This window comes from Ursus arctos, unplaced genomic scaffold, assembly GCF_023065955.2.
Source record: "Ursus arctos isolate Adak ecotype North America unplaced genomic scaffold, UrsArc2.0 scaffold_6, whole genome shotgun sequence".
Taxonomy (NCBI): Eukaryota; Metazoa; Chordata; class Mammalia; order Carnivora; family Ursidae; genus Ursus; species Ursus arctos.
The window spans coordinates 10,643,529-10,657,618 of record NW_026623078.1 but is presented as its reverse complement, the minus strand read 5'-3'; the positions used below and the strand labels follow the sequence as shown (position 1 = coordinate 10,657,618).

General features: G+C 34.4%; 1 protein-coding gene across 2 annotated transcripts in view; it reads right to left on the bottom strand.

The window, feature by feature from the left end:
• The window catches only part of SNTG1 (syntrophin gamma 1), a 299,012-nt gene that overhangs the window by 246,976 nt on the left and 37,946 nt on the right, over positions 1 to 14,090 (bottom strand). For both annotated transcript variants that reach the window (XM_026516491.2, XM_026516492.2), the window contains exon 3: positions 1,717 to 1,773. In XM_026516491.2, coding sequence (XP_026372276.1) covers positions 1,717 to 1,773 — 57 coding nt within the window. The remainder of the gene's footprint in view (positions 1 to 1,716; positions 1,774 to 14,090) is intronic.

Below are 14,090 nucleotides of genomic sequence, written 5' to 3'. Positions count from 1 at the left end.
GGTGTAAGAGTTTTGTTTGGATTGGAATAATGAAAATATTAAATGGAAATAATTCATCTGGGAAAATTCTTGATGTTTTAAAAACTGTCTAGGTTAAAATTGTGGCATTTTAGTAAAAATAAATTACATTGTATTATTGGCTTTAAATTATAAATGGAAATCGAAAAAAATAGAAAAGAAAATTTCCAGCCTGCAAAAAACTAATTCAGATCCACCATCAGAAATAGAGTCAGAGGGGCTGTGTGGCTTAGTGGGTTAAACGTTGGAGTCTTGGTTTTGGCTCAGTTCATGATCTCCTGATGGGTAGTAGATGGAGCCCCATACTGGGCTCCCTGATCAGCAAGGAGTCTCCTTCTCCTGTGCCCCTCCCCCTCACTTGAGCACAAATACTCTCTCTCTCTCTCTCTCAAATAAATAAACAAATCTGAAGGAAGGAAAGAAAAGAAAGAAAGAAAGAAAGAAAGAAAGAAAGAAAGAAAGAAAGAAAGAAAGAAAGAAAGAGTCAAGCCTGATAGGTGAAAATTATCATCTCAAATGAAACCAGCTCTCATGATTGGATTTTATTCACACTTAGCTTTTGTTCTCTCTCATAGACTTTTCACTATCTTTAGAGGTACCTTTAAATCCTTCAAACAATCCCAATAAATATTACAGCAAAAACAAAAATCATTTCCACATCCTATGAGTTGTTCTGCAAACCTTTCTGGTTTTAGCTGATGATAGATAAAGGAAAGTTAAATACATATTTTAAAACTAACATTTTATGTAGTAATATTCTTATCACTTGACAACACAGTGCTATACCACACTGGTACATTTTTCTAAGGTATTTCCATAATGTCAACTAGAACTGAGAGACACCAAATTTAGAGTTCCACTTTCCAAGCATGTATAAACTGAGCTGTGTTAAAATTTCATGAAATTTATACATGAGATGTATGGTTTTCACCCTACATAGGCAAAATACCTGAACCAATCATCAAGATAAAGTTATATTTCGTTTATCTATGCAGAGATGTAGATTTCTAAAGGGCATTTAAAGACATTGAGTTGACTTTCATAATATTTATGTAATTTTTCATCCTTTTAAAATTTCTGTTTTGTTTCAGTGATAACAAATTGCAGGTATGGTACATCTTTATTAGTCAACCATATACAGAAAAAAAGGGGCCTTTAAAATTTAATAATAAATGGAAGTGAACAGGTATGGTCATTTTTAAAATAAATCAGATGTTAAAATTCTGTCTATCCTGTATGCTTGGTATTGTGACATGAAAATTTGCTGGTTTCTTGAAAAAAGGAAAACTAAGCAAAAGAAAAAGATGAATAAAATCCAACTAATACTTAACTATTATTATTGTAAAACTTGTTCTTGCTCCATTCACTGAAGGGGCAGTAGCTCCTACTCTGGCTGGTTAGAGGACGATATGCATACAACACCATATCTGACATGTTAGATGATACCAGATAGAGAAAGCAAATGATCTATATTCAATACCAGGTAAAATTCCCAACTACCTTTTCTAGGGGTATTTCTAAATCAAAAGTTGACCAAGATTTTGTGAGAACCTACCTAATTTACATTTCATTCCAAATATTGAACAGTTTGCTATAGCCATTCTTGTCTAATTATTAATCACCCCCAAAAAATCAAAATACACAAAAATGCAGGCATTACAACATGGCCTTTAAGGATAGACTGGAAAGACAGGCTACCTTTATGCTTAATCCAAATCCTCCTACAGTTTGTCTTCTAATGGTCACCGTTCTTTCCTGAAAGACAGGATTTTAAAAGTGGTTAGCATTTCCTAATACTATACTTACACACCATTTTCTTCCTCCAGGTTCTGTTTTTGTTCCTTAAAAAAAGAAATATTTTGTGACACCATAGAGGCTCTAGTTCTTGCAACAAATGGAGTATTTTGTAATTTTCAAATCAAATATTAATTTATCTGTCCAGATAAAAGGGACTGTACTGTTATTAAACTTCTAAATTCCCCAAAGTTAGGTTCCTTTCAATGATTCTTTGGACATATTTTGGAATTTTAATTTTATCTTCTCATTTTCACACTATATATTCTTGTTGTCTAAGAAATGACAAGTTTGGGTTACATAAAAATAATTCTATGTCAATGGTAAATATTATCTTTGTTAACCAAGGTCTTATCTCCATCAGTACGAAGTCATCTTGCTTGTGGAAATTTGAGAGCTGAGCTGGGAGGCTGCCATGTCCCAGCACATCAATGATTCATGTGTATCTAGGATTGAGACTGTGGATAAACCAGGTTCAAAATGATAGCTTATGTGAAAAAAGAATGGATTTTACACCTAACTAATAATGACAACAGAATTATCAATTTTCAAAATCAATTATCTTTTTCCTTCCATGATGGAAACAATAATTCAATCAGTGGTGTATAAAACAAAAATCACAAAGATCTACATTTGAACAAATCTTTTAATTTCCAATAAAAATCAGTATTACTCTGTTTTAGGGCAATCATTTCTACATAATGAATAGTCTAGAAGCATGTTGAAAGGTTGAAAGCTTTTATTTATAATCTTCTCCACTTACTTATAACTTTCTCATGTTTTTGAACCTCCCCCTATCCATAATGGTTTGAGACCCCCCGCCCCCTTGTCCTGCTGTACTTGGGATAGATGTTGCTCCCCACAAATGGCCAACTTTTTTGACTACATTACCCATCTCCAAGTCTGAATACTGCTCTCTTTCTTATTATTTCCTTTACTCCCTGGTTTTAGAGGGGCTATGTGGAACAGATTATATTATTTAAAAAGAACAAAGAGAAAATCTGGAAAATACCCATTTTCTTCTGATGGCTCTTCCTAAATATTTTAAGATAGCATAAAACCTCATCATTTTGGCAGTTACAAGATACTTTCATTTAGCCAAGTTTTTAGATTTCATATATAAAAGTAAAAAAAAATTAAAGAACAAGATCACTATACGAGAAATTGAGGTATATTAACTGTTATTTATTTTGAATTAAAAAATAAACCTTTATGGTTGGAGATTGGTGCATATTAAGAAAAAAAAACTATTAGTGCAAATGAGTAGCACTTAATTATCTAAATGTTCTTCCTTCCTATCATGTCCTAGGTAATTTGGCCTATTTTAAAACTACAGATTTTACTCTTATAACCTGTCATCTAATTACGTTTTCAAGCCAACATTAAGATTACTTACGCAAAGTAAGTTTATAGGTGTATTACACTTAATGTAAAGCAACATGAAATATAAAACACATTATTCATGTCAAATAATACCATAAGCTCTCCTTTTTTATTCGTAAGCCAGCTACTGTATCACTCCCCATTGGTGGAGTCACAAGTATGGGAAGATGCAGTACTTTAGAACTTATATTGCAATATCTATGTATATAAGCATACCTTCATGTATGAAAGCAAAAAGGAAAGTGGGCACATGAATTATACATATAGATAACCTAATTTAAAATAAATTAAGTATCTATTGGAAATGTCCTTTTGTTGGACAGGATAAAAGTAATCCGTTAAATTAATTAATCTTTGTTTATTTCTCATTAAAGGATTAATTAAAGCTGCACATTGCAAATAACAGAATTGAAATCAAAGAATCTATCAATAACTCAAATATCCACAACTTAATATGTTTGGAAAATTACTTAAGCCCTGTGAATCTCTTTGTCCAAATCTGAAAAATGGTGATAAATAATACATAGTAACAGCTTTGTTTTGAGGATTGATCTTTGTGAAGGACACTGGCATAGAGTAGAAACTTAATGAATATTCTGTCTCTCTCTTTCTCTCTCTCTCACACACACATAATCTGTTATTCTAAACAGAAATTCTTACTTAATAGTCACTTAAATATCTGATTAATATTTACGCAGTTTGTATGCCAATAGTTACATCACAGAGTAACTCAGATACTGGAAGACTCAACTCAGGGATAGGCCAATTAAATGTTTATCCTTACTCTTATAAAACAGATAAGCCAACTGCTTTCACAATACTGCCTATCAAACTAAACAGGTTCTTAGGTGGTAGTTATTTTCTTAATTCCATTTCTATAAGGAACATATTCTTGATTCATTGAAATAAAGATTCATCTTTCTTTTCTCAAAGTAAAGAACTTAGTCTGTCAAAGAAAATGTATTTTATTAGTAAATGACATCACCTAAATTTTCTACAACGTCTTGCATAGAAATCATTAGTCACAAGGACAACGTGATGAGCAAATTCTATTAACCAGCCAAGTGTATGCTGAAACATTGCTTTTCTTTGAAGGGACAGCAAGCATGCCAGGGTGATCAAAGGTTTATGCCTTTACTCCTTCTCTACAAGACTGCTTTCCAATCTTTAGCAGAGAATATTTAGAATCAAATACAAAATTGCTGATGCAGAGAGGAGACTAGAGAGTCAGCAGTAGCTGCTGAAAAATCTCAGAGGCAGCACTTATTTTAATGTATTTTAAACACGGGCACATGCACGCACATGCAAACCCCAGCCAGCACCTCTATACGCTATTGCTTCATTAGTTTACTTTTAAGAAAGTAGGGAGAAACAAGCAAGACAAATTACTTTATGTTTTAAAACCAAAATATTAAATTTGTCACTGCAGGTAGAGGGCAGTAGAGAATGGCAAACAACTGCTCCCAGTGCGGCACCTTGCTATTCTCCCCACTGTGTGTATGTTTGTGTTAGTTACAACCTCTATCCCCTTTCCACCTCTCCACATTTGGTTCTTCCCTTCTGCCCCCCCCCCCAAATAATTTTTAAAGGCAATGTAGTGAATTGTTTCAGCTGCTCACCTCATAAATTAGAGAAAATCTGAAAGCTGATCTGAAGTTATATTTAGTTACATCTTGCGTGTCTTAAACACATTGCCTAAGTAACAAACACTGGTCTTCAGTGTTCTTACTACAAACTAACGTAGTATTGGTTATTTTATTCTTTAAAACACAAAATCAAGACAGATCCCCCCATATACTTACATATATAAAAAGCTTCTCTTTAATCTTCCTATTCCTTATAAAATGTAAAGGATGGAGCCCAGAAATAATATTGGACTTATAAAGAGGTGATGTAGGGGCACCTGGGTGGCTCAGTCAGTTATGCCTCTGCCTTTGGCTCAGGTCATGATCCCAGGGTCTTGGGATCGAGTCTCAGGTCAGGCTCCCTGCTCAGCGGGGAGCCTGCTTCTCCCTCTCCCTCTGCTGCTCCCCCTGTTTTGTGCTCTCTCATTTTCTGTCAAATAAATAAATAAAATCTTTTTTTAAAAAAGATGTGCTATACACCTAAATAATCAGCATAAGCATTATCACAAAAAAGAAAGAAAACTTGTTTTTTTGGGTTTTTTTTTTTAAGATTTTATTTATTTGACAGAGAGAGAGAGACAGCCAGCAAGAGAGGGAACACAAGCAGGGGGAGTGGGAGAGGAAGAAGCAGGCTCACAGCAGAGGAGCCTGATGTGGGGCTCGATCCCATAATGCCGGGATCACACCCTGAGCCGAAGGCAGACGCTCAACCACTGTGCCACCCAGGCGTCCCAAGAAAACTTGTTTTAAATGCTTAATTTGCTTTATGTAAAAATCTAATTATTGTCACCCCTGCCTTTTGGAATATTATATTTGAAATACTCCATGTATACTGTATGAACTATATGGGAGCTATAACCAAAACATACATGTTACCAAACACAAAGTGTTGCTATGGTTTACCCCAAGTATAGAAATGTGTGAGATATGTAGTTGAAAAGAGAAGAAAGAAGGGAGAAGAGTGCAGAAACTAGAGAGATTATCAAATGGAGAATTGTTTGTACTGATTATATGGGGTGGAAATAAACAGGATATACAAGAAAAGAGATAGGGAATGTCATTAGCTCTTTTGACAGTTCAGGAAGAGTGAGTAAACTTGAAAAAGGAAAATAATAAAATGGTAGCTTCTAGGTACTGAAAATCAACTTTGTGAACTGACAGGTTTCATAACACATATGATTATTAAAATACATTGTGACCTTGACTTTTTTTGTCAACTAATTTTTCTAAGAGCTGAGTCTTGTTCATTTTCGGATCCCAAAAATTTAGCATGGGGCCTATATCAAAGTTAGGTATTCATGCATTAAGTGAGAAAAGAAAAGTTTTTTGCAAGTATTTTCCCAAGTAATCATCATAACAGCACTTGGGATAGGCAATATTTTCCTAATTTAGAATAAGAAAACTAAATACAAAGGAGTTAAATTAACTTGACCAAGATTCAAATCATGATTTAAATGAAAGCATCTTTGATTCCACTATAACAACAGGACTGGGATGAGATGGAAAATTGGGACGAAAGAAACAAAGAAATGGAAAATCAGGGTACAATGTAATAAAAAGAGATGGAATTGTGAGAAACTGAATGTTTTCCCTCTACAACTGGGAAAAAAGGCAAGGATCATCTCATTACTCCTCTTACATTGTGCTTGGAGTCTCAGCTAGTGTAATAAGGCAACAATCTGAAGTAAAAGGCATTGTCTATGTAGAAAACCCCAAAGAGGCAACAAAAACCTTCTGGAAATAATAGATAATTGGAGCAAGTTCACAGGAGACAAAAAAATATACAAAAATCAATCGCTTTCTTATACATCAACCATGAGAAATTAGAATTTGAAAAGAAAATCACAATTACCATTTACTAAAAAGGAAATACTTGGTATAAATAAATCTAATAAAATAAGTAAGGACTTATATATGGAACTACAAAACTCGGGGGAGAAAGAAATCAAAGATGATCAAACCAAAGAGAGATATTTCATGTTCTGAACTGAAGACTCAATATTTTTAGGATGTCAATTATTCCGAACTAGATCTATAGAATCAATGCAGTGCCAATAAAATCTCTGCAAACCATTTATGAATATTAATAAACTGTTTCTAAGGTTAACATGGAAAGCCAAAAAACCCCAAATAGCTACCACAATATTGAAGTAGTAGAAAATGTTGGAGGACTCAGGATGCCTGACTTAGGACTTACTATAAAGCCACAGTAATCAAGACAGCATGAAACTTTTGAAGACTAAACATATAGATTATTGGAATAGAACAGAACACCACAAAACCAAACAAAACAAAAGCAAACATACAAATGCAGTTAACTGATCTTTGACAAAGAAACAAAGGCAATTCATGGCAAAAAGAAAGGATAGTCTTAAAACAAAAAAAGAAAGGAATAGAAAAGAAAAAAGAAAAGAAAGAAAAAAGAATAAAGAGAGAGGGAGGGAGGGAGGAAGGAATCTAGACATAGATGCCATTCCTTTAATAAAAATTAACACAAAATGGATCACAGATCTAAACATAAACACACTTATTATAAAGCTTCTAAAAGAAAACAGGAGAAAATCTCTGACTTCGGGTTTGCAATGCGCTTTTCAATACAATATCAAAGCATGATCCATTAAAAAAAACTGATGCTGAAGTATTTTAAAATTAAAAACTTCTACTTTGTAAAAGATACTGTTAAGAGAATGAAAAGTAACAGGTTGAAAGAAAATATTTGCATAATGCATTCTTATGAAGGACTTGTTTCCAAAATATATGAAGAACTCTTTTAACACTTATCAAGAAAATAAACAATCCAATTCAAAAGTTGCCAAAATATTAGAGCAAAGACCTCATCAAAGAATATACAGATGGCAAGTAAACATATGAAAAGATGCCCAACATCATTTGTTATTAGGGAATAGCAGATTAAAATAATGAAATAACATTATACATCTATTAGAATGGCTAAAATCTAAAACATTGACAATATCAAATGGGATATATCATCATAAGAATTCACCTTCCTTGCTGGTGGGAATTCAATGGAGAGTTTGGAAGTTTATCACAAAGCTCAACAAAGTCTGAACAGATGACATAAGAATTGCACTCCTACGTATTGATTCATCTAATTTTAACATTTGTGTTTACCCAAAAACCGGTATGAAGATATTTATAACAGCTTTATTCATAATTGCCAAAAACTGAAAGTGACCAAGATGCTTTTCATCCATGGAATGGATAAAGAAACAAACACAACTATGTGGTACCTCTATACAAGGAAGTACTATTCACTAGTAGAAATAACTGTCTAGCTTCAAAAAGACATGGAGAAACCTCAAATGTATATCACTAGGTTAAAGAAGCCAGTCTCAAAAGAATTCATACTCTATTTCATTTATATGACACTCTGAAAAGGCAAAACTAAAGAGACAATGAAATGATCAGTGGTTGCCAGGGATTCTGAGAGAGGGAGGAAAGGCTGAACAAATGAAACACAGGAGATGTACAGGGCAGTGAAAATATTCTTTTTGATATTAAAATAACGAGTACATGATGTTAGGCTTTAGTCAAAACACATAAAACTTTAGAGAACAAAGAATGCATCTTAATATATATATATATATATATATATATATATATATATATATATATACATTTAAAAGAGTCATTTAGGAAGTTAGAGGATCTGAAGAGGGGTTGCAGCTGTAACAAAACAATCTCATTGCATTTAAAATATCTGTTACCATCTCTTTGAAAGGAATAGGGGGTAAATGTGCTTACCTAAGTAACTTTGGAAATGAATGGAGTCAGTAAGACAAAAAGGTAAAGACTAAAGACAAAAGGGACTGCACATGGTAATGTATCCTAGTTGATAAAGTTCTTTCCCATGAAAGTATGGTTAATAATTCTGATATTGCTATGCATATATATTGAAATTAAACAAGTAAGTGGATGGTAGATTGGAAAAACCAGTTTCTCACTGTTGGAGTGGAAATTTACAGCGAGGGAAGAAGGCTTAAACTGTCCCTTGGGTAATGGAAGACAGTTAAAGATAGCAGTATGAACTCATGCTTAGTGTAATGTTGATACAGATGGTTACACACAGAAATATTTATAGATATATGAATATATAGAGATTATTTTTCATCCTTTTAAAAATAGTTTTACAGAGATACAATTCATATACCATAAAACCAATCTTGTCAAATATACAATTTAGTGACTTTTAGTGTATTCACAGTTAGGCATCCATCACCACAATCAATTTTAAAACATTTGCATTTTTCAAAATGTAACGCCATATCCTTTAGTCCTCAAAGTCCATCTTGCCTTAGGCATCTACTAATCTACTTTCTATCTCTATAGATTTGCCTACTATGGACATTTCACATAAATGGTATCACACAGTATACGGTCCTTCGTGTTTGGCTTCTAACCATGATATATTCAAGGTTCATCTATGTTGTAGCATGTATCAATATTTCATTTTTTAATTTGTCAAATGACATTGCACTGCATGGGTAAGCCACATTTTATTTACCCATTCCTCCACTCTTGGACATTTAGGTTGTTTATACTATTTGGCTATTATATATAATGCTGCTATAAACTTTTGTGTGTACATATGTGCTTTTTTCTCTTGAGCCTATACTGAGGAGTGAAATCGGGAACTGTCAGAATGTTTTCCAACGCAGCTGTACCATTTTATATTCTCATCAGTAGTGGCTGAGAATTTCAACTTCTCTACATCTTCACTAACACTTGTCCTTATTTATCTTTGTGATTATAACCATCCCAGTGTGCCATAAAGTATCTCATGTGGCTTCGATATATATTTCCTTGATGGCTAAGAATGTTGAGCATCTCTTAATTTGCTTATTGGCCATTTACATACCTTCTTTGGAGAAATGTCTACTTGAGCTCTTTAGATGTGTCATATTTTATACCTATGTTGTCTTCTAAGAGTTTTATATTTTTAGCTCTTAAATTTAGGTTTTTGATTCATTTTGAGTTAATTTTTAAAATGGTGTAAGTTCTCAAAATCATTATTTTGCATATGGATATCCAGTTAATCTGGCACCATTTGCTGAAAAGACAATTTTTCTCCATTGGTCTTGTCACCCCTGAAAATCAATTGACTGTAAAATGAACGTTTATTTCTGAACTCTCAATTCTATTTCAATTACTATATCACTATCCATATGCCATATGTGGACATATTTCACACTGTCTAGATTACCACTTCTTTCAAACTGCTAAGTTTTAAAATCAGGAACTGTGAGTGCCTCAACTTTTTTTTTTCTTTTTCAAAATTGTTTTGTCTATTCTAAGTCCCTTGCATTTTTATATGAATCTTAGCATTAGTTTGTCTATTCCTGCAAAGAAGTAAGCTTGGATTTTGGTGGAGATAGATCTATAAATCAATGTGGAGATTATTAGTATCTTAACATGTCATTAAGTCTTTGGGCTCATGAAAATAGAAGGTCTTTCCATTTATTTAGATCTTTAATTTCTTTCAATTGTTTTTGTTGTTGTTTCTAGTTTTCAGAATATATACTTTGTACATTTGCAAATTTATTCTTAAGTGTTTCATTCTTTTTTAATCTATTTTCAATGAATAATGTTATTTAGAGTTTAGAACTCCTTTGTTCTAAGGAAGTAATAGCATTCTTCCTGAGAAGGCTTAGGCATTAAACTCCCCCCCAGATAATTTCACAAAATCTAAACAATTAACAAGAATACATTTTTTAAAATAATTTTTATGATGTTTTGTTAGTAACCATACAGTATATCATTAGTTTTTGATGTAATGTTCCATGATTCATTATTTGCATATAACACCCAGTGCACCATGCAATATGTGCCCTCCTTAATACCCATCACAGACCTATCTCAGTCCCCCAACCCCCTCCCCTCTGAAGCTGTCAGTTTGTTTCCCAGAGTCCATAGTCTCTCGTGATTCATTCCCCCTTCTCTTTACCTCCCCTTCATTCTTCCCTTCCTTCTCCTACCAATCTTCCTGCTATTTCTTATGTTCCATAAATGAGTGAAACCATATGATAATTGTCTTCTCTGCTTGACTTATTTCACTTAGCATAATCTCCTCCAGTCTCATCCATGCTGCTGCAAATGTTGGGTAATTGTTCTTTCTGATGGCTGAGTAATATTGTATATATGGACCACATCTTCTTAATCCAGTCATCTGTTGAAGGGCATCTCAGCTCCTTCCACAATTTAGCTATTGTGGACAACGTTGCTATGAACATTGGGGTGGATATGGCCCTTCTCTTCACTACATCTGTATGTTTGGGGTAAATACCCAGGAGTACATTTTGCTGGGTCATAGGGTAGCTCTATATTTAACTTTTTAAGGGACCTCCACACTGTTTCCAAAGTGACTGTACCAACTTGCATTCCCACCAACAGTGTAAGAGGGATCCCCTTTCTCCACATCCTCTCCAACATTTGTTGTTTCTTGCCTTGTCCAATTTTGCCATTCTAACTGGCGAAAGGTGGTATCTCAGTGTGGTTTTGATTTGAATTTTCCTGATGACTAATGATTTTGAACATTTTTTCATGTGTCTGTTAGCCATTTGTAAGACTTCGTTGGAAAGGTATCTGTTCATATATTCTGCCCATTTTTTGCTTTGATTATTTGTTCCACGTGTATTGAGTTTGAGAAGTTCTTTGTAGATCTTGGATACCAGTCTTTTATCTGTAGTGTCATTTGTAAATATCTTCTCCCATTCTGTGGGCTGCCTCTTAGTTTTGTTGACTGTTTCCTTGGCTGTGCAGAAAATTTTATCTTGATGAAGTCCCACAAGTTCATTTTTTCTTTTTTTTCTCTTGCCTTTGGAGATGTGTCATGAAAAAAGTTGCTGTGGCCAATGTCAAAGAGGTTGCAGCCTAAGTTCTCCTCTAGGATTTTGATGGATTCCTGTCTCACATCGAGGTCTTTCATTCATTTGGAGATTATCTTTGTGCATGGTGTGAGAGAGTGGTCCAGTTTCATTCTTTTGCATGTAGCTGTCCAATTTTCCCAGCACCATTTACTAAAGAGACTGTCTTTTTTCCACTGGATGTTTTTTCTTGCTTTGTCGAAGATTAGTTGCCCAAAGAGCTGAGGGTCCATTTCTGGGTTCTCTATTCTGTTCCATTGGTCTATGTGTCTGTTTTTGTGCCAGTACCACGCTGTCTTAGTGATCACAGCTTTGTAGTATAGCTTGAAATCTGGCAATGTGATGCCCCCAGCTTTGTTTTTCCTTTTCAACAATTCCTTGGCAATTTGGGGCCTTTTGTGGTTCCACACAAATTTAAGGGCTGTTTGTTCCAGTTCTTTGAAAAATGTCATTGGTATTTTGATCCAGATGGCATTGAAAGTGTAGATTGTTCTGGGTAGCATAGATATTTTAACTGTGTTTATTCTTCCGATCCATGAGCATGGAATATTTTTCCATCTTTTTGTGTGTTCTTCAAGGTCTTTCAAGAGTGATATGTAGTTTCTAGAGTATAGATCCTTTATGTTTCTGGTTAAGTTAATTCTGAGATAATGTTTGATTTTTGGTGCTATTGTAAATGGAATCGATTCCCTGGTTTCTCTTTCTTCAGTCTCATTGTTCGTGTATAGAAATACAACTGATTTCTGAGCATTGATTTTGTATTCCGCCACATTACTGAATTGTTCTGTAAGTTCTGGTAATTTGGGGGTGGAGTCTTTAGGGTTTTCCATATAGAGTATCATGTCATCTGAGAAGAGAGACAATTTTACTTCTTCTTTGACGATTTGGATACCTTTTATCCCTTTTTGTTGTCTGATTGCTGTTTCAAGGACTTCTAGTACTATGCTGAATAATAATGGCGAGAGTGGGCATCCTTGTCGTCTTCCTGATCTTAAGGGAAAGGCTTTCAGCTTTTCCCTGTTGAGAATGATATTCGCTGTATGCTTTTCATAGATGGTTTTTATGAAATCGAGGAATGTACCCTCTGTCCCTACACTCTGAAGTGTTTTAATGAGGAAACAATGCTGTATTTTGTCAAATGCATTTTCTGCATCAATTGAAAGGATCATATGGTTCTTGACTTTTTCTTGTTGATATGATCTATTACACTGATCAATTTGCTAATGTTGAACCACTCTTGCATCCCAGGGAAGAATCCCACTTGCTTATGATGGATAATCCTTTTAATGCACTGTTGTATCCTATTAGCTAGGATCTTGTTGAGAACTTTGGTGTCCATATTAATCAGGGATATCGGTCTGTAATTCTCCTTTTTGATGGGGTCTTTGCCTGGTCTGGGGATCAAGGTAATACTGGCCTCATAGAATGAGTTTGGTAGTTTTCCTTCTGTTTCTATTGTTTGAAACAGCTTCAGGAGAATAGGTACTATTTCTTCTTTGAATGTTTGGTAGAATTCCCTGGGGAATCCGTCAGGCCCTGGACTCTTGTTTTGGGGGAGGTTTTTGATCACTGCTTCAATCTCTTCATAATTAATCGGTCTGTTTAAATAATCACTTTCTTCCTGTTTCAGTCTTGGTAGTTTATAGGTTTCCAGGAATGCATCCATTTCTTCCAGGTTGTTTATTTTATTGGCATAAAGCTGTTGATAAATGTTTCTAATGATCCTTCCTATTTCATTGGTGTTGGGCATGATCTCTCCCCTTTCATTAATAATTTTATTAATTTGGGTCCTTGCTTTATTCTTTTGAACAAGTTTGGCCAGTGGCTTATTGATCTTATTTATTCTTTCAAAGAACCAGCTTCTAGTTCTCTTGTTCTGCTCTACTGTGCTCCTGGTTTCTACTTCATTGATCTCTGCTCTAATCTGGATCACCTGCCTTCTCGTGCGTGGGTTAGGCCTGTTCTTCTGAAGTTCCAGCTCCAGCTTCTTGAGGTAAAAGAATATAAAAACAGCATTTTAGATTTTTCTATTCTTTTGAGTGAGGCTTGGATGGCTATATATTTTCCCCTTACGGCTGCCTTTGCCGTGTCCCATAGGTTGTGGACCAATGTGTTTTCATTTTCATTGGTTTCCAAAAATTGTTTAATCTCCTTCTTAATTACCTGGTTTACCCAATCCTTCTTGAGCAGGATGGTTCTTAGGGTCCAAGTGTTTGAGTTTCTTACAAATTTTTCCTTGTGATTGAGTTCCAGCTTCAAAGCATTGTGGTCTGAGAATATGCAGGGAATAATCTCAGTCTTTTGGTATCAGTTGAGACCTGTTTTGTGACCCAGTATATGGTCTAGTCTGGAGAAAGTTCCATGTGCATTTGAAAAGAATGAGTAT